Source organism: Phoca vitulina, unplaced genomic scaffold (genome assembly GCF_004348235.1).
Source record: "Phoca vitulina isolate PV1807 unplaced genomic scaffold, GSC_HSeal_1.0 scaffold8, whole genome shotgun sequence".
Classification (NCBI taxonomy): domain Eukaryota; kingdom Metazoa; phylum Chordata; class Mammalia; order Carnivora; family Phocidae; genus Phoca; species Phoca vitulina.
In genome coordinates, this window is record NW_022589711.1 from 56,394,437 (window position 1) to 56,420,466 (window position 26,030).

The 26,030-nt window shown below is 48.6% G+C and overlaps 1 protein-coding gene across 5 annotated transcripts in view; it reads left to right on the forward strand.

Moving 5' to 3' along the window:
- Positions 1 to 22,764, forward strand: part of MASP1 (mannan binding lectin serine peptidase 1) — a 61,880-nt gene extending 39,116 nt beyond the window's left edge. For 2 of the 5 annotated variants that reach the window (XM_032406932.1, XM_032406931.1), the window contains 3 exons: positions 3,922 to 4,059; positions 4,894 to 4,968; positions 8,949 to 11,436. In XM_032406932.1, the coding sequence (XP_032262823.1) occupies positions 3,922 to 4,059; positions 4,894 to 4,968; positions 8,949 to 9,832 (1,097 nt within the window). In that variant the 3' untranslated portion in view covers positions 9,833 to 11,436. Of the gene's footprint in view, positions 1 to 122; positions 3,299 to 3,921; positions 4,060 to 4,893; positions 4,969 to 8,948; positions 11,437 to 15,427; positions 15,566 to 16,971; positions 17,086 to 17,966; positions 18,154 to 19,889; positions 19,966 to 21,954; positions 22,055 to 22,469 lie in introns of those variants that run through there. The other 3 variants (XR_004299818.1, XM_032406933.1, XR_004299819.1) reach the window with 3 other exon arrangements.
- Positions 22,765 to 26,030: the final 3,266 nt, after the last annotated feature.

Here is a 26,030-nt window from a genome sequence, read left to right on the forward strand (position 1 = left end):
GAACTGTTTCTGCTTTGCTTGCTAATTTTTCTCTTTCTCTTCTTTTTCTCTCTCTCTCTTCCTCTCTCTGCTTCCTTTCCCTGCACCTCCTGACCCTTCTCTGAACTTCACCCTGGTGGCAGAAACCGAAATGGATGAGGAGAACGAACTCGGGTCAGAGCAAGAGACAGAGTGAATGACGGGACCCCACAGAGTGCAGACGTCCAGGAATGGACCACTCACGAGACCCTGGGGTCCCAGAACTACTGCACCCCTCCCCACCCCGCCAACACTCCATTTCCAGTTTCTGTGCGGATGAGTGTGGATGCCGAACCAGGCAACACAGTCAAGCAGTTGAAACTGCTGCGTAAAGGACAATTCTCCACTGGAGGGCTCACTCATCATTCAACCAGTACGCTGGAAAATAATGAAAGGACGAGGGGGATATATATTTTTTTTTTTTAGCACCTCCAAGTGGACGGTACTCTTCTCAAAGGACAAATGACTTTGGTCCTAGAGACCCAAGATTTCATATACAACCACATGCCCCTAGGCTGACCAGGTCAAAGTGGGCCCTGGTTCCTAATCCACTCCACACTTGAAGCTAAAATGGGCCAGAAGGCCTGTGACTTGATGACTTTAATATTTTTATCTGTGGCTACTTTCTAACAACCAGGAGTAGGTGAAACTAACAATAACTCATAGAGCATGGGTTTTGTAGGAAACCTAGACATAGCCTCATCCATGAAAGTTTCTATTCCACCTGCACCTAACCCGGGGCTGAAAGTGCATTATCAGAGGTTCTTTCCTCTGGGCTGGGGCTTACAATCTTGCATTTCTGAAAACTCGCTGATTAAAGGTTTCAAAAGAGGTCTCACCCTCAAAAGAAACAGTCCTCAGCTTTGGTGCGGTGGGACATCAATGGGTCCCACGATAAAGGGCTCTGTAGTGGCGGTGGGAACCTCTGCTTCAGCCTGAACAAACCGGAATAGACATATCAGAGAAGCCATGCATTACACGTGACTACTCAGTCTGTGTGGTGATTACATGGGTTCTTGATGCGGGCAGAACCCTGCAAGGGTGGATGATGGCAGGTGCATAGATTGTGGTGCTAGCCTAGGGCAGGGGTGCCCCTGAGAGCAGAGAGGAGGTGGGCAGTAAAGATGAGCATCGGTTCAATCAATATGGTTATGTCCCCAAAGTGTAACAGATATTGTACTCAGTGAGATAGAGGGAATCCTAATTTAGGCAGAAGATTTGATATGGACCCCAATAATGGCAATACCGGGCAACATAAGATAAATGTGTCAGAGAGATGAATATGAATAGAGGCCTCTGTAAGGAGGAAGGAGGAGGCAGCCCTATCCAATTAGAAGACTGCAAAAAGACTCTCAAGAAGAAGCAGTGTTTGATCAAGGCCTCAGGGTGGCCAGAGCATGGACCCCAGGGGTTCCGGCGTGGGGGAAGCAGGTGAGGGAGCGGCACAGTGAGGACTCTGTGATGCTGGAGCTCAGGTGCACCAAGGGTGGGGACCAAGAGGCACTGGGGTAGGGGGCCGTCCCTGAGGCCGGAGGGCCAGGGGGAGCCCATGGTGTGTCGTTCTCCAGGAAGCCCCGGATTGTGGCAGAGCACACTCAGGATGGCGGGTCAAGAAAGATGTGTCTGAAGGAAAATAAACGTCAGCCAGAGATGACAGCAGAGACAGAATGTGGGGTGGTGTATCCCATCCCAGAGAATGAGCAGAAAGGGAGGCCAAAGGAATGGAAACATAAAGGACATTTTGATTCCAAGGTGTGGAAGTGGCCAGAGGGAACGTTAGGGAAAGGGTGAGATCCTTCCTAAAGCAAAGAAGCGAGACCAGCTGAGGAAGCGGCCTCTGGGTGTAGCATCTTTGATTGTGCCAGGGCTCAAGGCCCCTCGGAAAGGGAAGTCGTCCCCAGGTCCCAGAGAGACATGGCCGTTCACCTGCCACAGTAGACTTGGGAGTAGAAGCATACCACCCCCACTCACCATACCCAAGCTGAAGCGACCCTCTATTTTATACTACTTCTCACCTCTATCTGGCTATAGGGCCAGCAAAGTTACTTCTCTGGAGTGATAGGAAAGCAGGCCCTCTACTCAGGAAATAACTCCCCACCCTTGCTGGCCAAGTAACAGGCTCTCAATAGCCTGACCAGGTAGCCGTGTCCAAGGCCAACCCTGCAATTCCTCCCCCTGGAACTAGGTATTAGGTTCAGAGAATACTCTAGGCAAAATGAACTGCTAGGCCAACGTTAGGAGAGACAAGAGTAATACCGAGATCCAGGCACCAGTCAATGGCATTTCCTAAAAAAAGGAAGAAAAATCTGCTTTGAGACTCAGCAAGAAAATACATTTAAAACTGTGTTATGGCTTTAAATAATAGCTATTATCGCCTCTTGTGATCCTAGTGCTGACTCTCACTCACACAGTGTGGTAGAGTGTCTCCATTTTGGGGTGATCAAAATGAATAGGAACGATTTGTCCAAGGGGATTAGAGGTCAAGACCAAAGATTAACCAGTTCTCTTGGCTTTTGCCTTCCTTGTGGATGGGAGGCACCTGTTTTACTCTCAGCCTTCACCCCTCTCCTCCACAATGGAGGGCCTTGGAGTCAACTCTGTTTTAGATTAGGTAACTCTTTATTCAATCAAAATGATGAATTTAGAGTTCTAAATTTAAAAACTACAATTTCTGGGTAGCATCTCAAGGGCAAATTGCCTTCTCTCTGTGTCCCAAGGAGGGGGAAACTGGAAATTCTTCTTTTTGGAATACTGTCCTCTGAAATAACCAGGAGATTAATAGCTAATGTCCATCATTACCCAGTTAATATTGATTTTAAGCCATTTTAAGTAGAAAACAGATCCTTAAGAACTGTCAGTTGGTTTTCTTAAAAGAACACTGGGTTTAAAGTCAGGTCTAGTTTTCTGATTGTAACTCGCTGTGTGACCTTAGGCCAGCCAAGTCTCCTCTCTGAGCTCATCTGTAAAGTTAAAATGATATTCTGGATTGTCTGCCTTGGGGTTCCTTATCAACTAAAAAGTTCCGTGATTCTTCTATGATTCTTCAACTCTGGCATAGCCTGTTAGACCTAAGATGAAGATTTCCTTAGAAGTGAACACCACCCCCTAAAGGAGGCTCCCGAAGAGGCCCTGACAAATTGGGGCCTCAGCCTGTGACTTGGCTTCTGACAGACTCATGCTGGACTCTGTGCTGGCGATGCCCCTAAGACCACCTCTGAGGAGCAGGCATCCTACAGCGAGGCCCAACATCCAGCCCCCAACAATTGGAGAACATAAGCAGGTGAATAATGAAAACTTAGTCTACCCCGGATCTCACCTCCCACCTTCTGTGACCAAGCAAGATGCCCATGGAGAGCCAGCAGGGTAGGGTCCTGTACTCACGCAGGAGCTGCTTTCTTTCTGTTTGATTTGGTTTTTGTATGCCAAGCACCAATGTGAGCACATTAACTGCTCTTACTCAGCATGTGTTTGGTCAGGAAGAACTGAAGATTCTTCTGTTTGTGTCAGCCAGAGGTTTTTCGCTGAGTTAGAGGCCTCGTGCTTGGGCAGGAGAGACTAAGAGGATTGTGTAATAGAACTGGAAGTCAAGGAAAGGGCTATGTGGGGGAAAGTCTGGGGTCTGCTTAAATCTCAGTAGTCCTGCCCCTTCCCTGGAGTTGACACCAGGCCAGGTGAGTTGGCCACACGGTAGTGCTACAGTGGATGGGAGAGACCCCAAAAGCAGCACCACCCCAAGGCAGACAATCCAGAATGCACAGGCCCTGTACCATTCTCATAGACTATAGCATTGCTCTCTGCAGGTGTGTGCAGTGCACAACCTGCACATCTGTGTGAGACAGACCCACCATATGGCCCCAAGAAGAAGAGCAAAGGTTAATTGGGGGTGTCACTCTCTTTTCTCAGTTGCAGACTGTGGAGCCCCAGCAGAGCTGAAACATGGGCTGATCACCTTCTCCACCAGGAACAACCTTACCACATATAAATCTGAGATCCAGTACTCCTGCCAACAGCCGTACTATAAGATGCTCCACAATATCACAGGTGAGCCGTCCATGCTAAACCAGCACATTCCCGCCTCACACCATTTGGGTCTCAGGGTTGGACCGGGGGCTGCAGCAGCCAGACCACTGGCTGAAGTTTGGGAGGAATTGGGAGGAGAAACATTAGGGGGCATGCCTCACCTCTCCCTGCCTCAGGCTGATGTCCCAGGGGTTAGGCCACAGGGCACCCCAGTACCCTCACATGCACACCCAAGGCCCTGGCAGAGAAGGAACCCTCAGGGAGATGGCAAAGCCCTCCAGCTCTGCCTCCACCACAGACTGGTACTAAGAAAATTCTTCCAATTTCTCTAAGCTTCCAATCCTCACTTTCCAAGAGGGGAGCAGCGGTATAATTCACAAAGCTAATGTAAGACTCAGACAAGATGGTGGACACTAGTGTGGTTTCTTAAAAAGTTTATTAAGCGGGGAAAGGAGAGAAGGCATGTGTGCCACAGAGAACTCTGGGGGACCTGGTGCCTGAGGGGGAGGAAGGGCCTGCGGGGGGGGGGGGGGGGGGGGGGGCAGAGGGAGGAGCACCATCCCCAGGCAGGAGTCTGATTGTGCAGAGCTTCAGGCACCCTGCTGAAGAGTGTGCTGTTTGTTTTTGAGGGCAATGGGGAGCCATTGGTGATTCGGAGCAGAGGGAAAGCATAGATTTCCATTTTAGAAAGATCCTTCAGGTTGCAGGGAGGACTGGCTTAAAGAGAATGGCATCAGAGAGACCATTTGGAAGACGTGCAGTGGTCCACCATAGAATTAAGAACCCAGATCTATTTTCCACGTGCTATAAATCAACCCTTTCTCCCTCTTCTCCCACCTTTTTTCACTCACCCAGGTATATATACCTGTTCCGCCCAAGGAGTCTGGATGAATGAAGTACTGGGGAGAAGCCAGCCCACATGCCTGCCAGGTACCTGACTCTCAAGTCCTCTGCCTCCAGGTCTCCCATCCAAGGTGCTCTGGCTGTTGATGGAGTGGGGATGGGGACCATGATGCTTTGGTTCTTTGTTAAAAGATATCTCAGAGAGCCAAGGATAGGGAAGCCCAACCTCACACTTTTGCAAACCAACCAGCTTCCATATTCAGCCTGTGCTATCACACCAAGAGCCTTCCTGTCTCCTTTCTCTGCAGTTCTGCTCCCTTCCCACCAGGCTTTCCCTCCAATAGTTTGTGTGTGCACCAGCTGTGCACCAGGGAAATTAAGAATGTGGGCATCCTGTCCTCAAGCACTCACTGTGCTGTAGAGGAGACGAACAATGTAAGACAAATAACAAATAAGTATAGGACAGAGTAAGAAGTTCTTCCAAAGAGCAACCTGTTCAAGTCTTACTGACTGCTACAACTCTATGGCTCACCTACTGACCCCATTTTAAAATGAAAAAAGAATTTTGTGGTAATAGAAAGTGTCACTATGCATAGAGATTTGGGGGACATTTTGTAGATATTTGCTTTAGCATTAAAAGTATGGGTGATTTGCATTGCAATCATAGGGCACACTTACATTCAAATCGACTTACTAGAAAATTATAGCCTCAAATGCACACTGTAGGGTGAAACAAATAATCCACACCAAAAAAAATTAATAGTCATGGCACAGAAATTTATACTTGTAATAAAAGCAAGAATAGCAAAATTGATTTAATTAATCAAGCAGAATTAATTGAAAGACACAACCATTCAGAGCAGCACTGGGGATCGATGCTGATCCCATCTGCACGTTCACTGGAAAAGCAGCAAAGCATGAGCTTTGCCGTGTAGTTAAACGTCGGGTGGCATTTGCATTTTATGAATTAGAGTGTTGGGAAAACTAAGTGTATTATCTGAATGGTACACTTTAGTAACCATCAATATCCACTCAGTAAGCTTCTAGATGTTAGATTTAGATGTTAAAATGGAAAAACTATGGAGTTGTCTGCCATTGTCCTTAAGAACCAAAGAAAATGTTAGCATTCCATGTTGGCCATCACAGTGGCTATGAGATCCTAGAGAAGGAGGAATTCACTGCGTGTGATAGTCTGGGAGTGGAGGGGTGAGGACTGGTTAGGAAGACTTCACTTGGGAGGGCTTTATGCCCAAGAAAGAACTTGGAGGAGGTGGAGCAGAGGAAAGGTCAAGCCACTCATACTCTGCTGATTCCCATCATCTCATTTAGGCTTAGTCTAGAGCACACTCAAGGGCACAGTTGGTGAACCCTCAGAGAAGATAGGGAATGGTGGAGCTGTGGCAAACTGGAAAATCTAATTCCCATTTTGCTAAAATACCATGTGGGCCAAAGGAAAAAGCATTTCAGGCAGATTTCGTCCTGGGCAGCCATGTTGCAACCTCTGGAAGGGGAAGAGGCATTGAGCTGGGAGTCAGGGGTTTGGGTCCTAGTCCTGGTGCTATCATTTTCTTATTGTGATCTTTGGTAAGTAATCTCACCTCTCCGAGGCTAGGATTCCATACCTAAGAAGTGAGGGAGCAGGACAAGGTGATCCATAACATTCTATGACCCTTAACGGTCATCATCCTCTATATTTATACAAAGCATCTTAGATACAGGGAGTCATGAAATTCTTTTAATACCTGGTATTGGGAAGAACCATGGTTCACCATTGGACCATGCCAGAGATTTCTAAAGTCTTTCCTCCTAAAACATCAAAATTGAACACAGAAGCAAGCCAGAAAGGAGAAAGCCATTTTATCTAGCATCATAATATCCACCTTTCCAGGGAACCTTATTAAGCAAATATTATTTGCCCTTCATTTTACATGTGAGAAAACTGAGGATCAGTGAAATGTAATGATTTGTCCAAGGCTACCCACAGAGTTAGGGGCAGAGCTGGAAGGTGAAGCGAAGACTTTGATATCAGCACAAGCAATGCTGAGACGTTCTTGACTCTGATTGTGTTTCATGCCATCCTCATGGACCCAGAATTATACAATATCACATTTTTGTTTTAAGGGCCCTCTCTCAGTACCTCCAGTGCTCTAGAGCCCAAATCTGGCTTCAGCACAGCTGAAGCTCTAGGTTTTCAAGAAGATACCTTTGTTCCAGGAAAGACTGGATGGAGAATGGTAGCAGCCAAAAAGAATGGCCTCATTTCAATGAGCTCTCTCAAAGCTTGTTGCATCATTCAACCTCTTGAAAGGACAAAAGCATATCAAGAAGAAAAACTTTAGTGGAGAAAATGAAGCAAGAGTTAGAAGAAATGGGCTCTTCTTCTGGCTCTGTCACTAATGACTTTGAGTATGTCACCTGCCTTCTCTGAACCTTGATTTCTGCATCTGTAAATTAGTGGTTCTCCAAGCTTCCCCAGCTCTGACATTGGCAAAAGGCACCATTCAGTGCTGGCTTTGTTGTAAACATGGACTCAGCCACAGGCCTGGCCCTCACCAGATGAGGGCCTTTCAGCACTAAATGAGCTATTGTGCAGGGCCAGTCACAGATCGCCTTGAGATGTCACCTCGTAGGCTGTGGCTTGTAACTAAGAGTCTGGCCTTCCACTCTGGAAGACCAGGCCACAGAAAGTTAGCAAAGGCCAGCTCACATCTGGCCTGGTGGGAATGACAGGGTGCCTAAGGATCATGTAAGAAACCTTTGGCATCAGGAGGAAGAACATCTGAAAAGCATTAGATTGCTGAAAACCTGACCTCCCAAAGTTGCCAAGAAAATTCAAATGTTCCTTGGTCTTTAAAGGATCATTGAAAGTATCCAGGACCAAAGAGTATAGCCTGGCTATTTGCAACGAGGAAGAAGCCCATACTCACACCAGGCTTACCTCCTAGGCCTAAGAACCCTGCTGGGAAGGCTCATGTGAGCTTGTTCTTGGCCAGTGGAGGAGTGGTACTGAAGACCCCTGCTCATGGGCCAAAGGCGTTTGGCTGCAGGAGGCTGGTGGTGCATGTGCATGCTCGGGGTACAACTCAGTGGAACGAAGTTTGATCAGACCTTTCTTCTTCCCCTGAAGGTACTACAGGGTTCCTGGGCGCAATGATGGGTGGCTCAGAGCAGGGCCTATGCATCATTGCTTGTAGATTATGCCATGTTTCCCTAACCCTGGACGCCCTGGGCACACATTCACAGCATGAGTCCTTTAGGCCAAAGAAGAAAAAGTTATAAAGCCCATGACCATGATTTGTATATGTAATGAGGCACTGTGGGATACAGGACAAGACATTGATCTTAGAATCTAGTTAAGCCCTCTGCTAATGCCCCTGTTAACTTCATAGCCATGTGACCTTGGGCTAATTGCTTAACGTCTGGAGAATTTTACTCACCTATAAAATGGGGGTGGCCAGGGAACATGAAATAAAAATTGAGGGAATTTGGAATTTGAAAGATCCACAGAGATCATATTGACCAACTGCCTCATTTAGCAGGTCAAAAATTTAAGTCCAGAGACAAATTTACTTACCCAGAGTCGCACAGGACATATGAGAGAAAAGCCAGGTCAAGGCCCCAGGTATCTTGGCTCCCAGTCCAGTGTTCACTGTGACCTGCTAGACAGTCTTTTAGTTTCCTTCCATCTCTCAAAGCCCATGACCTATGATTTCCAGAAGTTTTCTAAGTATCCACAGCATGGTCCACTTCTGGAATATCCAGGCCAAAGTGAACTTGGCTGGAAATGGTTCAGGATGGTGAAGGCCCATGCATGCAATGGTCTGGTCCATAGATGGCTCTGGCTACAGAAGAGCTAGACCACACACAGGCCAACTAGAAAGACTTAGGTCAAAAGTCACACCCATGCAGAGCTCTCCTGGGCCACCATGGCCCTATAATGTAGAGTAGGGTCCCATGTTGGCATAATCTACAGTGGATGAGATGTGAATTTCTTTCTGTGGCTCTTTTCACATGGCTGATCTGACCAGTCCCTGTTTCTTATCCCCATTCCCTCCTTCTCCTTACAGTGTGTGGTCAGCCCTCCCGCTCACTGCCAAACCTGGTCAAGAGAATCATCGGGGGCCGGAATGCTGAGCCTGGCCTCTTTCCATGGCAGGCCCTGATAGTGGTGGAGGATACCTCGAGGGTGCCGAACGACAAGTGGTTTGGGAGTGGGGCCCTGCTCTCTGAGTCCTGGATCCTCACAGCAGCCCACGTGCTGCGCTCCCAGCGAAGAGACAACACAGTAATACCGGTCTCCAAGGAGCATGTCACCGTCTACCTGGGCCTGCATGATGTGCGGGACAAATCAGGGGCTGTCAACAGCTCTGCGGCACAAGTGGTGCTCCACCCAGACTTCAACATCCAGAACTACAACCATGACATAGCTCTGGTGCAGCTGCGGGAGGCTGTGCCCCTGGGGCCCCATGTCATGCCCATCTGCCTGCCAAGTCCTGAGCCAGAAGGCCCAGAGCCCCATATGCTGGGCTTGGTAGCTGGCTGGGGTATCTCCAATCCTAATGTGACAGTGGATGAGATCATCAGCAGTGGCACGCGGACCTTGTCAGATGTGCTGCAGTATGTCAAGTTACCCGTGGTACCGTATGCGGAGTGCAAAACCAGCTACGAGTCCCGGTCGGGGAACTACAGCGTCACGGAGAACATGTTCTGTGCCGGCTACTTCGAGGGTGGCAAGGACACATGCCTCGGAGACAGTGGTGGGGCCTTTGTCATTCTGGATGACTTGAGCCAGCGCTGGGTGGCCCAAGGCCTGGTGTCCTGGGGGGGCCCTGAAGAATGTGGCAGCAAGCAGGTCTATGGGGTCTACACAAAGGTCTCCAACTATGTGGACTGGGTGTGGGAGCAGATGGGCTCCCCACAAGGTCTGGGAGAGCTCCAGGTGGAACGGTGAGCTGACTGACGTCCTCAGGGCCTGCCTGCCCTCCCCCAGCCTGAGTGAGGCTGTACACACACTTCCGACGGCACACTCCAAGTTACTCACCAGACCAAACGGAATGGAACCCTTCCTCCCAAGACAGCCCCCGGGGCTCTGAGAGGCAACAGTGTGGTACAGGAAAAGGCTGTATGCAAGAGGCCTGGGTCCACGGCCCTGAGCGAGCCCCTTCCCTTCTGTAGGCCTCACTCTCCCCTGCAGTACAATGAGGGAACTAGCCCTCTGGCTAATCCCAGCACTCCTCTCCAGAAGGGCTTGACCCCGGTGGCCTTATGCACTCCTACTCACTTATCAAACCCTTCGGTCCCACTGTTGGTGTGCCTGAGCTTGGACCTGATTGTTAGAAAACCATCCCTTATGTTGAGCTGAACACTGAGTCCATCTATTTTCTCAAATCGGCCCTCAGCACAGACGAGTCTAGTCCCTTTTAGGGGGAAAGCACTCAGGCTTGAGGAGACAGGGGTCAGACCCCCAAGGCCCTGTCTCCTAGTGTGATGTCTTGGGGTACTTTCATCCCTTGGATTTCTCTCCCAAAAGTTTCTTGTAATCCAACCCTTATCCCTGTGTTCTCTATTAAAGGAAATCTCTCTATTAAAGGACCAAGAGAAAGCTGGAAAGCTTTGTGGTGACTAGGGGGAGGAGAATATCAGTGGGAGGCTCCCCATCCCTGAGAACTTCCATTGTTGATTCTGAACACATCATTTAGACTCATATGTCATTCTCCAGTACCAGCTGACAACACAGGTGTCCGCACCTGCAGCTCCAGACAAGCATGAAGCAAACTTCCAGCTCTGAAGTATATCATCTGAAAAGGCCACCTGAGCCCCAGTCCCAGGAACAGAGACTCAACTGGATTGCCTGGAAAAAGAGAAGGCCCACACCGTGCCCCGCTGTGTGTGCTTCTGGGCAGGAAAATGGAAGAAGGAGCGGGCTCAGGACATTAGGTGTAACTTGATCCCACCAGGTCACCTGGTGTGCCCGCAGTCTGAGCTCTTCAGAGAACCCACCTGGCACAGATGTTCACAGAGATCCACTCCTTGGGTTTCCAGGAGCCAGACAAGGGAAGCAGAGACTTGCCCGTAAAAGACAGTGAAAAGAGATAAAGCCAAGAGTGCTGAGTTCTAGCCTCAGCTCTGCCCCTAACTGGCTGTCTAACCTCTCACAAATCACTTTTCCTTTGTGGGCCTCAGTTTCCCCATCTGTAAAAGGAAGACATTAGATCCCCCTCAGGGTCCTTCTAACTCTAGCAGTTAGTCTTCTGATTGCCCGCAGCCTCTCCCTGAGCCTCACAGGGTTGAATGTGTTCCTTCTCCCCAGAGCTTGCTCTTCTGGGATTTCTCCATCAGAGCGAGGCAGCCAGAGAAGTCCCTGAGAGGGATTCCAAGAGAACAATTGGGAAGTGTCCACTTTTCCAACCAGTTCATGAAAACACACTCCTATGTAGAGGGTGCTATATTTTGTATATTTTATATCACAAGCTTCACTACTCTGCAAGGCACCTCTGCACTCTGTTTCTCCTGTCAGGGGTCTAAAGTGGAAATAAACTTCCTGTGGATAACCAACAGCCTTCGTTCTGGGGTTTGATGATTGTTGACGCTTGTTTATTTTTGGCTTTTTGAAGAGAGACTGACCCCTCATTAAGCTACTATCTCTCCCATTACAGAAAAGGTACAACTTTTGTCATCTGGACCTCATTCAAGAAGGAGTAATGAAGAATGGAGTCGGTTATGGACATGTGTCCCTCTAGGCTGTGCATGCCTTCACTGAAGTGCCTGCCAATTAAGTTCTTGACTTCAAAGAGTCCAAACTAGCATGCAAGACAGGGTCTCATGCATCTAGGTCTCACACAGGTGAAAGGCGTCAAGTGTCATAAGAGAAGTAGAGATTGCAGCACTGTGGGAGTTTAAAGGCAGGAGAGAGTCACAGGGCTGAAGGGGATCTGGAGAGCTTTGCAAAGAGGCTGCAAAGAATGCACCAGGAGAGATGGGCCAGGGTGGATGAAGATCAAGCCGGGAAGCGTGCGTGAGTGGAGAGGAAGCATGGGGAATCCGGGAGAGTGGAAGGAGTCTCGAAGGCTATACTATGTTTGTGCTGTCCTATAACCAGTGATTCTCTAAGTGGGAGTATATCAGAATCACCTGGAGTGCTCGTTAGAAATGCAGGGTCTCATCCACAGGGAATTCTGAATGCGTAGACCTGAGGGTGGGCAGCAGGGTGTGGGAAGTGGGGGGAAGCACTCTGGAGAGAGATGGTAAAAACCCACCAGACCTAGGGCTAAGCTGGTGCAGATGTAGATGCGGGAGGAGTTTAAAACATCCAAGTAGTGTATTCAGCAGGGCTTGGTGTATAGGAATCCTATGAAATGGTGCAGGCATGGAGCGGGGTCAGGTGCACAGCTAACCTGTTAGCGAGGCTTCTCCATGGATGTACTCATGGTTTGCCTTTGTTTGGGGTTTGTATCATAATGAAAACATCATGTTTTTTACACTATTGAGAACTAAAAGAATCCTAAATTGTGCTTGATGTTTTACATGTAACCGGTCTTGAGGATTATCTGTTTTTGGATTCTACTAAAAATTTCAAATTTTTCCTTTCCTCTAGCTATTTATGTTGTGACGTACTGAGATACTGAGGTATCATGAGGTTACATGGAAAGCACTCTGTGACATGGCATGGAGGAAACACATTACTCTCTGCTTCTCCTAGTGATTTTTTACCAACTTAGGGGCTGATTGAATATGGGGGCTGAAGGAAATGGAGGAAACCGGGATGCCGTCTATGCGGGCGTTAACAGACATTTGGAATGTCAGAGGGGAGAAGGTCACGAGCAATCCAGCTGGAGATGTAAGGAAGGAATAGCAAGAAAGGAATGGCTCAGAGGCCAGGGCAGGTCAGAGACACGGATCTGAAATCCATCAGGGTATAGGATAGGTGGTAGGGTGCCACGGGTGGAGACTGGTATTATCTACCGCGAGTGTACAGAAGAGTGGACAAAGGACCGATGAAGGGGACCCCAGCATGGAAGGCATGGAGAGAAGAGAAACCTCAAGAAAGAGACCAAAAAGGGGTCAGAAACACAGGAAGAGAAGTGCTTCAGAAGCCACGGAGGGAGCATGAGGAGGGATAAAGTAGTCAAGAGAACGAATGCCACAGGGCACTCTAGAGGACAGTCTCCAGGCAGGACATTCCCCAGGGATAAGCATCCAGTCTCTACTGTCAACTCTGAGAGGATCCAAGAAGCAGGCCCCCTGCTGTGTTCAAAGTCTCCAGCTCTCCCTCATCCTTCCCCTCCTCCCCTTCCTCCTCCCCCTCCCCCTCCTTCTTTCTTCTCCCCCTCCTCTCCCTCCTTCTCCATCTTTCTTCTCTCTCTCTCTCCTCCTTCCCTCCCTCCTTTCCCCCACTCTGTGTCCAGACTTCTCCTAGGTTTTATCTCTCTCCTGAGGCAGGAGACTATACTTACATCCTCCTTTCTCTCTGACTTGGAGTAAAAATCATATGATGGTATACTTAGTTCTCTGGGTTTTGGCTCCTTGAAACCTACAAATCTTTCAGCACAATCCCTGACTCTTCAAATGAAAATTTCCACTTCCAACTTTGGTTTCTGCTTTGCTCCTTCAAAACTCAAAGTTGTGTCCAGCCTCACCTAAAGCACTGGATGCTCCAGCTTTAATAATAGGGAGCCAGAGGGCAAGGGAAATCCCTGGAAATGAAGAATACATGAGAGCAAATTTCAAATAGTATCTTCCTACACATGTAAATATCACCCTTGAAGTCCCATGTACGGGCCCAGAGCCATTCTACCTCCATCTATGATTGGGAGTCTATTAAATGTCCAAACAGCTACTTTATTCCCAGGAGTGTGCAGAGCCTGGTGCTCTCTTCTTCCAAATCTACCTCCAAAGGAGAAGGAAGGATGTGGAGACTGAGTGTCAACTCCTCTTTCCAGAAGCTTGGCTATGGAAAGGCTGAGAGGGAAAGACTATGGAGTGAATGAGAAGCCAGGAAAGCAGAAGCATGGTTTTAGGGTAAGAAGATGTGGCCATGTTTTGGAGGCATAAGCAAAGGAGAGATTCAAGATACTGGAGAAGGGTGAGAATCCTCCAAGCCAGGCCCTCGAGAGTGTTGAAGTGAGGAGATCCAGAGTCCAGAATTACTTCTGAAGAGAAAAAAGTTTACAGAGGGGGCAGATGGAGAGAAGATGCTTGGGGGAGTTCTCACCCAGTGGGCTCTGAGATTCTACTGGGAATGGGGACAGGACATTAGCCTGGGGCAGTGGCCAAGGACATGCGGAATGAAGCTACTGGGAGATGCTGAAGATGCATCCCAGCCCTACTCAGCAGCTAGGTGACAGTTACAAAGAAGGCAGATGGTTACCTGGGTATGAGTGCTCTGGGAAGTCACACAGGTAAGAGTTAGTGGTGCTGGCCAGGGTAGGAAAAGCTCAGAAGTCAGGAGACCTAGAATGAGTCTTGTCACTAACTCATAGAGTAACTTTTGGCATGTTAATTCCCTTCTTAGAGCCTCAGTTTCCTTAGCTCTACAATGAGAGGAATGGACTAAATAGTCTTCAAGGGCTGTTTAGCTATAAGATGCTGTGTGTCTGTGTCTATAAATCCAAGTCAGTGGAAATAATACGGAGCAGGCAGACACTTGTAGGGGTCTTTCCCCCCAAGGTCCTGAGGAAGGGCTTCTCTGAGAAGAGATCCCTGTGGATACAGCATGAAAATTCTTTATTAGTCAGGACTCTTTCATTCATGTGAAAGAAACCCAATACAAACAGCTTACAGGAGGGAGGGAGGGAGGGACAGAGAGAGGGAGGAAGGGAGAGAGAATTATAGGCTCACATAGCTGAAAAGTCCTTATCACAAGGCTTCAGTTATGGTTAGATCAAGGAGCTCAAATATCAGGATACAGTCTCCCTCTTGCTTCACTCTTCCTCATCTAGACCCACTTTTTTCCATTAGTAGCATCATTCTCAGAAGACTCCCCATGAAGTGATCATTGGCAGACCTTAGCTTATAGTCAGCAATTTAGCAACCCCAAGAGGAAAGTCCTTCTCTTTTTTAATATGGTTAGCAAAATTCCCAAGGCAGACCTTCATTGGGCTGGCTGGAGTTACATTCCCATCTCTGAGCAATCGTCCCCAGAGGATGAGAGGATTTAATTCATCAGGTCTCGGTCACATTCCTGTCTCTAGAATCAGAGATAAGATCATTCCAACTCAGGGCATATGGACTAAGAATTGAGGGAGAATAGACCCCAGAGGAAAATTGGAGTGCTGTTACTTAAAAGAGCAATGAATGCCAGGAAAACAAAAATAATAGATGTTCCTAAGAAAGGGTGTTGAGAGATGCCTGGATGGCTCAGTCAGTTAAGCGTCTGTGGTTAAGCATCCGCCTTCTGCTCAGGTCATGATCCCACGGTCCTGGGATTGAGTCCCGCAGTGAGCTCCTTGCTCAAATAAATAAAAAGAGAGGGTGTTGAGCTGATATCTCTGGCAAAGAGCAAGATGAAGGCCACAGTGTGATCTGTCCCTCCCTCCTTTGGCTGCAGTGTGTGGGGTCCCCAAGTTCTCCCGAAAGCTGTTGGCCAGGATCTTCAATGGACGCCCAGCCCAGAAAGGCACCACCCCCTGGATTGCCATGCTATCATACCCGAAAGAACAGCCCTTCTGTGGGGGCTCCCTTCTAGGTAAGGAGATGTGGAAAGGGCTGGGGACCCAGCATTAGGGGGCAGGGTGAAATTGAAAGAACCCAACCCTCTTCCTGGAGACTGACCAAGATTTCTCCATTGAGATTTACTGTCCACACTAGAAGTGAGACCCAGAAGGACAGTGTGATAGGAAGAGCCCTTAACTGGAGCTAGGAGATATGTATTCCTGCTCTAGCTTGCTCCTTCAGTCAACAAACACCTATGAAGTCCTGGTCAGTCTCGGGCACTGGGGAGGACTAAGTTGAGGAGTCAGACCCTCAAACATTGATTACAAGGCACTCATGTGAACCTCAAAGGCAAGGTGTGCCAGGGCTATGGGACCAGGGAGAACCAGGAAACTCACCCTGGAGAAGCCAAGGAAGGGAGATTTACAAAGGCCCTGAATACCATACTTAGGAATTTAGATCTATCCTGAAGGCTGCTGCAGATTTATAAGGATGTTCTCTCCAGGGGCCATACACATTGAAAGGAGAGTAAATCCTAAAGCCAGGATTTCAGTGAGGTGGCTGTGGCAATTGTGGGGAGGGAAGTCATTAGCCTCAGAATAAGGACAGGAGACAAGGGATGGCAATAAGACAGACTCAACAGCATTAGAAAATAGAATTGTCAGGATTTTGCAATGGAGTGAATGTGGGTGGGAGTGGGAGCAAGGGTAGGAAAGAAATGGCTGATGGCTCTTCCTGCCACGGGTTGGTCCCAATGATCAAAGGTCCATTCCAGCTCTGATATTATAGGAAAAATTGATACCCACCTAGAGTCCCTGGCCAGTTCCTGGTCTGATCTCATCACAAGGAAGAAGGCCTGGATGGGTCCATATCTGCCTGGGCAGCCCCCAGACTGCCAGGCCCTCCTCTCACTCACTCACCTCCCCAACAGTGGAGTCAGGCGAGGACAGCTCCAGGCTAGATCAGTGCTTTTTAAACTTTAAAGTGAATAGGAATTACTTGAGGGTCTTGTTAAAATCCCCAGATTTTACTACCGAATGCAGAATTCTATTTCAATAGCTCTGAGGTGGAGCCTGAGAGTCTGCATTTCTAACAAGTTCCCAGATGAGGCTGATGCTGCTGGTCCAGGGACCACAAGGCCTGAAGGGTGGCCAGTAAGCCCAGGGTCTTCTGTGGACCCACCTTGGGCTGTCTGGGGCTCACCAAGCCCATAGGTTTAAGGGAGCCCTAAAACCCTGTTTAAGATGTTCAGTCTTGGCCTCTTGGTTAGAATAGGCAGATGAAATCAGATTTAACTCCTCATCTTCAGATTAGGGTTATATGATTGTCTGACTTGGGGTTCTGAAATGCAATGGAAAGGGGTACCCTGAAGTGGTCTGAAGCAATGGGGGGCAGGACGGGGCAGTGTACGGCAGAACATTTGTACAATTCTGTTCTCAGGCTCCAGCTGGATCGTGACTGCTGCTCACTGCCTCCACCGGTCGCTCGATCCAGATTACCCAGTCCTACATGACTCAGACCTGCTCAGACCTTCTGACTTCAAAATCATCCTGGGTGAGTGAGGGGCAGGCTGACTCCTGAAGCCAACATTGGTTCTGGGCATGGGGTGTGTCCACTCGCTCACTTATCAGGGCAGGACACCTGGGATGAAGAACAAGCTAGAACTGGAGTCCAAGCCCAAGGCTAAGATTTTCAGGTGGCGAGACCACGAGCAAGTCACTGAAGTCGAGGCCTCCATTTTTATAATGGTAGAATAAGAGCCCAGTCTAGATCATTCTAAAGACACTTCAGGCCTCTAGGAATCCATGGTTTCAAGGAAGTCATACCCAGACAATCCAAGCTTACCATCTCTTCTATAAAGTCTAGACCATCAGCTGATTCAGTCTGGTTCAGCACATAGTTCAGCACATAGTCAGACTACAGACCCTACGCCAGGATCTAAGAACACAATATAATTAAGACCTAGTCCCTACCCTCAAGGAACTTACAGTCTAATAAAGGAATAAAATATGAGCACAGAGACCTCTAGTATAAGATAGGAAGCAGTAAGTCCTATAGGAGAGAAACAGATAAGGTGCCATGGGAATTCAAAAGAAAGAGACTTGTAACTGAAGAATCTAACTCGAGAATCAGGGAGGCTTCCTGGAGGAGGGAACACATGACCCAGGCACTGAGGTGTGATGATATGGTTTGAACATGTGGCAGTGAGCATCAGAATGAGTGTTATAAGGCAATGGGATCAGCTCAAGAAGAAAGACAGAGGTGGGAGCCTCTGGGAATACTTGGCGAAGGGCAGGTTGGGTGGGACGGCTGGGAAAAGGGGAGTGAGGGGCAGCAAAAGGGTTAAAGGCTGAAAACAGACCGGATGGGACAAGGGCCGACAGGGAACAAGGTGGGACCTTACCCCCGTGCCTCGTGTGCCTTCTCCCGCCCAGGCAAGCATTGGAGGCGCCAGTCGGATGGGAATGAACAGCATCTCAGGGCCAAACACCTCTTCCTGCATCCCCTGTACGACCCCAGCACGTTTGAGAATGACGTGGCTCTGGTGGAGCTGCTAGAGAGCCCGGTGCTGAGCGACTTTGTGATGCCCATCTGTCTGCCTGAGGGCCCCCCCCCAGGAAGGTACTCTGCCCCATGCCTGCCCCCACCCCTGCAGAGCAGCAGGGGCCTCCCCAGGCACCGCTGAGCCAGCTGAGCCAGCTGCCAGGGTCTGCGGGGTCCCTCGGCTGCCTCCCCAAGAACAGCTGAGTCAAGGTGGATCCAAGGCAGCACACAGTAAACAGGCAGGCTTGATCAGTACTCGAAGGCCTGGATCAGTCAGGGTCCAGATGAGAAAACGGAAACCAGACGAGTCATTGCAAGAGGGAGAATTTAATCCAGGGCCCTGGAGGACGAGGGCAGTAAAGGGGATGCTAATGTAAGGCAGGTAGTACCTGCAGGAAAAACCACCCCTCCTCGGCCTGGGGGGACAAAGGGGAGAGGATGGAGTCACAGAACCTAGAGCTTGGAAAAAGGACTCAGAAGCCTGCGGAGGGGCCCCGTGCTGACGTGCTGGGGGGAATAGCTGGGACCAGGCCCCGGGGCTAGGGCAGTGCCAACAGGAACAACAAGCCTTCCGGGAAGTGTCCTTATTTTGGGGAGGACCCCCCCCCCCCGACAAAGCGGAACTGCCACTTCAGAATCTCATCTGCAGCATCACCAAGCAGAGCAAAGAGCAAGTTTGGAGCTGAGGGACAATAGCTTAATCACCTGCACAGGTTCAAAACCCGGTCCTGCCACTTCCCAATTGGGTGACCTCGAGGAAGGGTCTGAACCTCAAGCCCCTTACCCCGACACTGAGGATAACACCCCATAGGGTGGCTGTGATATTTAAGTGAAATAATACACTCAAACATAATACACTCAACATTTTCATCTTGTTCTAAATTCAGTGGTGCTGTGTCATAGCTAACTTTCTTGTGTTCGAACAAGTGACAAAAACTGGTTGAACAGAACTGAGCCAACAGGAAAGGCACAGGTATGGGTCTGATTTATCAGACGCCATGTGCCCACCATGTATCAGTTGCTCTACTTTCACTAATATATTTACTACTTATAAAAGCATTGTGGGGGGGGGGTGTTGTAGTCCCATTTTCCAGATGAGAAAACTGAGGCCCAGCGACGTGAAGTGACTTACCCAAGATACAGCTTGGAAGAAGCATAGCTGGGGCTGGAAGCCAGGTTGTCCCACGTAACCCCGCATGCTGTTTTCAGTAGCCAGCCTCTTTTTCACATGAAGAAATGATTGCTCTCTGTCAGTGCTCAAACCATTTCCATCTTGTCCTCACATCTGCCAACTTCACAGACTTGTAGGATATCAGAGCTGGGAGAGGTTTTAGAGGATCCCAAGTCCAGCCTCTTCCTTTTATGTTTTATGGGTAGGGAAGTGGGGGCTCAGCAGGGGAGCGTGGGTCGGGGGCTCGCCAAAGGCAGCATAGCGCATCGTGGACTGGGCTGAACTTCTACATTTTTCACAGTTATTGACTGAGCACCGACTACGTGCCTGCGCTACTGGAGGCAGGGGGATACAGCAGTGAACAGAGAGCTGAGACGGCCGCCTCCGTGGAGCCTAGGTTCTGTGCTACTTGGGAATGAGGGCGAGTGAATAGCCAATCAACCAGCTAATGACTCCCAGAAATAAAAGCCCAAACCTCTGTTTCCTGTGAGCTCCAGCCCAGCAGTCCTCCTCCCCACCATGTCGCCTTTTCTCTGATGGGGCAAATTTAACCCTTCCTCCACAAGCAGAGAATGATGGGGCTGCAAGAGGCAACCTTCTGAAAACCCCACAGACAGCCACTCCTCCCTCACCGTGTCTTCTTTCTTCCAGGGGACATGGTCATCGTCAGTGGCTGGGGAAAGCAGTTCTTGCATAGGTTCCCAGAGACCCTGATGGAGGTGAAGTTCATTTTATGTCCTATAGAGAGGGATGCTTCTGCCTGCCCCACATTGGACCCTCCTGTTCCGTGTTGCCCCTCAGGGATTCAGAGTCTCGGGCAGGGGGTGGGTGAGAGAGAGACTCCAGGGGCCCAGGCTCACCCCCAAAGTTCACTGGGATTTTGAAACCCAACAAGCTTGGTCTGTTTGTTCTACGTGGGGCTCTAGTCTCTAAACATTGTTCAATGTTTCTGTAGCATAGTAAAGGCTCAGGTAATGGAAATTCTTCCAGAAAACAGTGGGCTTGGACACCCCACAAGGCATCTGTATACCATAAGTATCCACATACCAGAATAACCAAGAATGAACTAAAGAATGGCCTCTTGAGAGTTGCAGTCCTTGCAGTAATGAACTTGATGGTTGCATGTAGAAGTTCACATTTATATCATTTCATAAAAGAATACTGCACTAGAAGTAAGGAGCTATGGCTCCAAGTACTGGCTCCTACCAACTTGCTGGGTGATCTTAAACAAGTCATTTGCCTCTCTGGACCATTGTATAGTATCCCAAGCTGCAAAGTTAGGGGCAATGCTAGATGTCCCCCAAGACCTGCCTGGCTTGGACATGACTGGGGTTGGTAACTGCCACAGCTAATCTCTGCATCCTTCAACATATGTTATTGTAACATACTTTTAATTTTCGGATTTGCAACAACCATTCATCCCTTCCTTCATTAACTCCCAGGTATTTACCTGGTGCCTCCCACGTACCAGACGTTGTGCTAGCTACTAGGTATGCTGGGGGCGGGGGGTGGGGGAGAACACATCTGGTCCCCAGCCTCCTTGCGCTGATAGTCAAGTGAGAGGGACAAAAAGTAGTTACCAACATGGTAAATGTTATGAGGAAGAAGTGCAGGAAGCTCCAGCATGTATAACAGGAAATCTAACCTCGTCTTCGGGGTCCAGAAGGGCTCCCCAGAGGAAGTAACACTCGAACAATACCTGAACAATGAGTAGAGGTGAGTCAGGCACTTGGTGGCTTGCTGAGGATATGGGCTCATGACTACCCTGCCCTGACTTTCTCTCCCCACCTATTTGGGAAGGCCGTGGCCCAGGAGGGACCTAAAAGGTGAAAGTCAGCAGGAGCTATACTTTTGGGGTATGTGACCCATGCCGTTCTTGCTCTGGGTAAATGAGACTCAGGTGTTTCCTCATGTGGTTCCAGACTTCAACTTCAACATTTACCCCCAAGCCCCAAGGGCAACACTAATCACAGTACCTTACTTTATTGCTTCAGGTTAAAAAAAAAAAAAAAATATATATATATATACACCTGAGTGTTGACTATGTTCCAAGCTGTGTAAGTAGAAGTGGACAAAATACAGACCCAGTGTCTAGAAGCTCATACTGTAGTGGGGGAGAAAGTAAGTAAATGCCTGCTGTAAGGTGAGCAGCGGTAAACCCTACGGTACTGAACATTTTTATACAGCGCTTGTAGTTTACAAAACATCTGCTCAGTCGTCTCCTCTGTACCGTTCCATGTGATGAGTATGTCAAATATGGTGACTTCCATTCTTCAGATGAGGAAGTGGTCTCAGAGGTCTGAAGGGCCGTGATTACACTCTATGTCGCAGATTCCATAGCCAGTAATTGTAGGGATGGGGGGAAAGTAGACTGACCATAAGTTTTGAATACATTTCCATATTTGGAATAATGAATGCGCTAGGCAAATATTATCTCCGTTCTACAGATGAGAAAACTGAGGCCCAGAGAGGGCAAAAGACCTGTTCAAGGTCACACAGCAAGTTCATGCCTGAGACAGTTGCAGAATATGGATCTCCTGACTCTTTAGTGTTCCTTCACCCGGAGCAGAGGGCAATTGCTGAGACCAGGTCTAAGGTGGACTCAGGCTCATCCTGGAAGGGGACGGGGAGGAGCCAGCTCTAGGGGTGTCAGAGCAGAACGGACTCCTCAGCCAGGGGTGGGGACCAACCATGGCCTTATGTTCCAGATCGAAATCCCAGTTGTGGACCACCGCACATGCCTGGAGGCCTATGCCCCTCTGAAGAGGAAAGTGACCAGGGACATGATCTGTGCTGGGGAGAAGGAAGGTAAGTCAAGAGGAAGGAATACAACAGGGCACCACCAGCCACCCAAGGGCTGGAAACCCTCCAGGCTGGAAGGCTGAATGGAGGAGGAGTCAGAGGAGAGGAAGGAGGAAGGTCAGGATTCCACTGGGGAATTCCCCTGTGTCAGAGAAAGGAGCGCTAAGAAATTCCCGTCATTCCCTTCCCCAAGCCCAAGTTTTCCCCTATGAAAGGAGAGTCCCAAACCCGCACGTTCTGAAATCGCTGAGCTCGGAGGAGGCCCAGCAGAACCGCCCTCAGCCCAAGTTTGGGTCACATGGTCTATAGCGCCCCCTCGCGTCCAATTTTATGAATTACAAGTCAGATGTAGGGAAAACGGCTCCTTTGGATTTGGGGCTAAGAAGGGGAGCGCTTTAACCTGCATCTCCTTTTCATCTAGGGGGAAAGGATGCCTGTGCAGGGGACTCTGGAGGCCCCATGGTGACCCTGGATAAGGAGAGAGGCCAGTGGTACCTGGTGGGCACGGTGTCCTGGGGTGAGGACTGTGGAAAGAAGGACCGCTATGGGGTGTATTCCTACATCTACCACAATAAGGACTGGATCCAGAGGGTCACCAGGATGAGGAATTGAATTCCATTCTTCACCCCCCACACCACCTGTCCGTGGTCAGTCAGCAGCACAGGATAATTCTCTGATGCAGGATGCCCCTCCCCCTCCCCTCCCCCACTTCATTCAGCCCACCCTTTACTGGCCCATAAAGGGGGCATCTCAGCCTGCTTTTCACACTCTCTAAAGGCTGAGTAGCTGAGTGATCAGAACACAAGGCTGAATCCAGGCCCTGTCGATTACTAGCTTTGCATCACTGGGCAGGTGACTTTACCTCTGAACCCGTTTCTTCCTCCATATGATGAAAATGGCATACCTTACCTACCTCATAAATGTCTGATGAGGATAAAATTAATTAATATATACATAGCACTGAGCAGAATGCAGACAAAACCTAAGTGCTCGATAAACATCAATTAGCAAAAGGTCCTTGTGTTTACCAGGCAGATGAAGTTCTCTTACAGATCCCGCTGGGTCTTGGGGCTGATCCATATGCACCCTTCCCCTCAACCTTGACCATCTCCTTCATCTGCCTGCAAAGCTTCTTTGCTACTATGCACTTTTCTCAGTCCCAATCCCTGTCCCCTATAAAAAAGCAAAAGAGAGAAAATTCTTAGTCCTAGAGCATGTCCAATAGCAACGCACTTATGAATGTGAGCGGGACACCAAACCATGAGAGTGCCTGAGAGAAGCAGGATGGGGATGAGGGAGGGACCAAGAGCAATGGAATGGGAAGTCAGATGCCAGGTTCTAGAACTAGGTCTGCCCCCAGCTCCCATGTGACTCTATGGAAGTCCCTTCCCCTCCTCTGAAAGGACCCTCCCAGGTTTGGCAGTCTAGGATCCAATGAAGACATTTTTCCCTGATGAGATGAATTAAAACTGAAGTAACCAAAAAGCAAAAATCACTTTAAGGTTCAATAGGGCTTCGATGCAGACCCAATACTGCATCTGCTGCAATGCCCTCCCCACCCCCACCACATCCACCATGCCCCGGTTCCCAAGAATGTAGCTCCACAAAGTGCTAGTCTAGGGAATTTCCCTCATTCCTGGGCAGAACATCTGCTCCTTCCCTTTCTGGGAACCTGAGGTTCACAAGGGTCAGTCCTACTGGGCTAGACTCAGGCCCCTGCACTCTTCCTCCTTACGTCCACAGCTGACCCCAAGAAGCCATTCCACTGATTCCTTACCCCTGTCCCTCACCCTGAATGCCCTGGCCTTGCAAGGTCATAAGTGTTTCCCAGGCAGAATACCTCTCCCCTCCAAGAGCCACCTCCTCTCTCAGGAAGCTTCCAGAGACCTCATCCCTTCCAGAGCTCTGAGATTTAAGCCATTCAAGGGGTCAGAAGCTCCAAGTTCCTGTCTTCTGTTCTATCAAAATCGGTCTTCATGGGAAATTTCAATTCTTAGCCTGCACTACAGTTGGTGGAGTCACTCAGGATCTCTTGCTGGGAGAAGATACTGAGGGGTGAGAACTCATGGACACTAAGCCCTAGGCTGAATGCTCAGGGACAGCAGTTCACAGCCTGCTTCTGGTTCCATGAGCAAGTCATTCTACCTCTTGGCACCCTGCAGTCTGTGCTGTAGAGGGAAAATGACAATGGGTACCCAACTTCATCAGAGATGTGTCAAGCAAGTTGAAGCTTTATCTCGGACACCAAAGAATTGCAACGCAAAGTTTGGGAGTTGCTCTAAGACATTCCAAAACCCCATACCTTTCCATTTCACAGCACTGCCTGGGTGCCCCCATAGGCTAGGTTGTGCTGACTACTATGGAGAATACCAAGATGAGGGAAGCACTGTTCATGCCTTCCAGGAGCTTCTACAGGAAAGACGGACACATATGCAGGTGACTACCATGAACAGAATGAACCCTGCTAAGTGCTATCCTTGGGAGCAGCATGGAGGCAAAAGAATGGCCACTCTGGTATGGAGGAGTTAGAATAGGGGACTTCAGGAAGGCATCCCAGAGGAGACGATGTTGGCGCTGACCCTTGAGGAGGGTGGGCATTTCCACGGGTAAGAGAGAGGGAGGCCTTCCAGGTGGAAGGAGCCCAAGAGTAAACGTCCACTCAGGCTTTCCTGAGATTACACTCACTTCTCTCACAAAAATGACATTTACTAGGCCATTGTTCTGATTCTGGGATCAGAACCAACATCTGAAATAGCCTTTCTCCTAAAAGTCAGACAACTACGGGACTTGAATAGCCTAAAGATTTATGTACAAATCCAGACTTCTGGTTGGACCCAGTTCCTCTTGTTTATTTCCCCAACTACAATTTTATCCTTATTCTGAGGAAATGTCTAAATGTGCTGTGGAACTTCAGCTTACCCTTGATCAGCAAACATTTATTAGATATATCAGCCCCCGCACAGCTGCGAATGTTCAAGAAGCCCAAACTTCCCACGTGGTCATAGAAGCAGAGGCTTAGAATGTCTATTAGGACCATCTTATCTAGAGATGAGAAGCTCATTACGTCTAGATGTAGCCCATTCCAACTTCAGAATGTGCTGCCTCTTAGGTTGCCTCTTCCATACAACAAAAATCCACCTCCCTAAAATATAGTTTGTATATCTAAAGCTGTGATTCCAGCCATGAATGTTGTTATTAGCAATAATGATCATGCCAATTTCATTAGCAACAGAAGCTATTGTTCTTGTGAGTAACTACACATTTGTTCCAATAAACATCTGCACTGAGTCAAAGCATTCTGTAGGGCTTGTGTGTTTTTCATGCACTGATGATTCTGGTAAGTTTTTTTTTCACTTATCAACATTTCTCTGACTCTGATTAGTATCACTGTACCATGACAAGGGATAGGGGGGAGATCCTGTTGTCAATACAATAGCATGACAGGTTTTTCAGGTCAGTTCTGATTAAATACCTTGTCCTATTGTTCCTATCAATTATCAAAATATCCCAGGATGCCAATCTTTCAGCATCCAAATTCCATTTCTTGATTGTCATCCACACCCAGAATAGAAAAAAAAAAATTTTTTTTTTGGATCATGTGTTTAATTGTGTGGTTCAGAAAATATGGCACCATGTCTATGAGTGTCCTGTTCTGGATTGTAGTATGTACTTTCTTTTGAGTTAATCTTGTTCCCTGATGGCAGGAATCAAAGAGTAACCACCAACAAGCAGCCTTTCGAGCAAAGATAGGTAAGATCAGGGAGGGAAAATCTATGCCAATCACATGACAGAGATGGTGGCCAATCTGGGTCTAGAATAGGCCTTGAAATCAAGAGACTTAGGTTCTAGTGCAGCATAGGTTGACTTTCTCATCCACTTAATTTTTCCTACTAGCTGGCAGACTTCACATGGAGACTTCACAACTAAATGGGACATGGATCCTAGATGGCACCCTGGAACAGAGAAGGGATGTTAGGTGAAA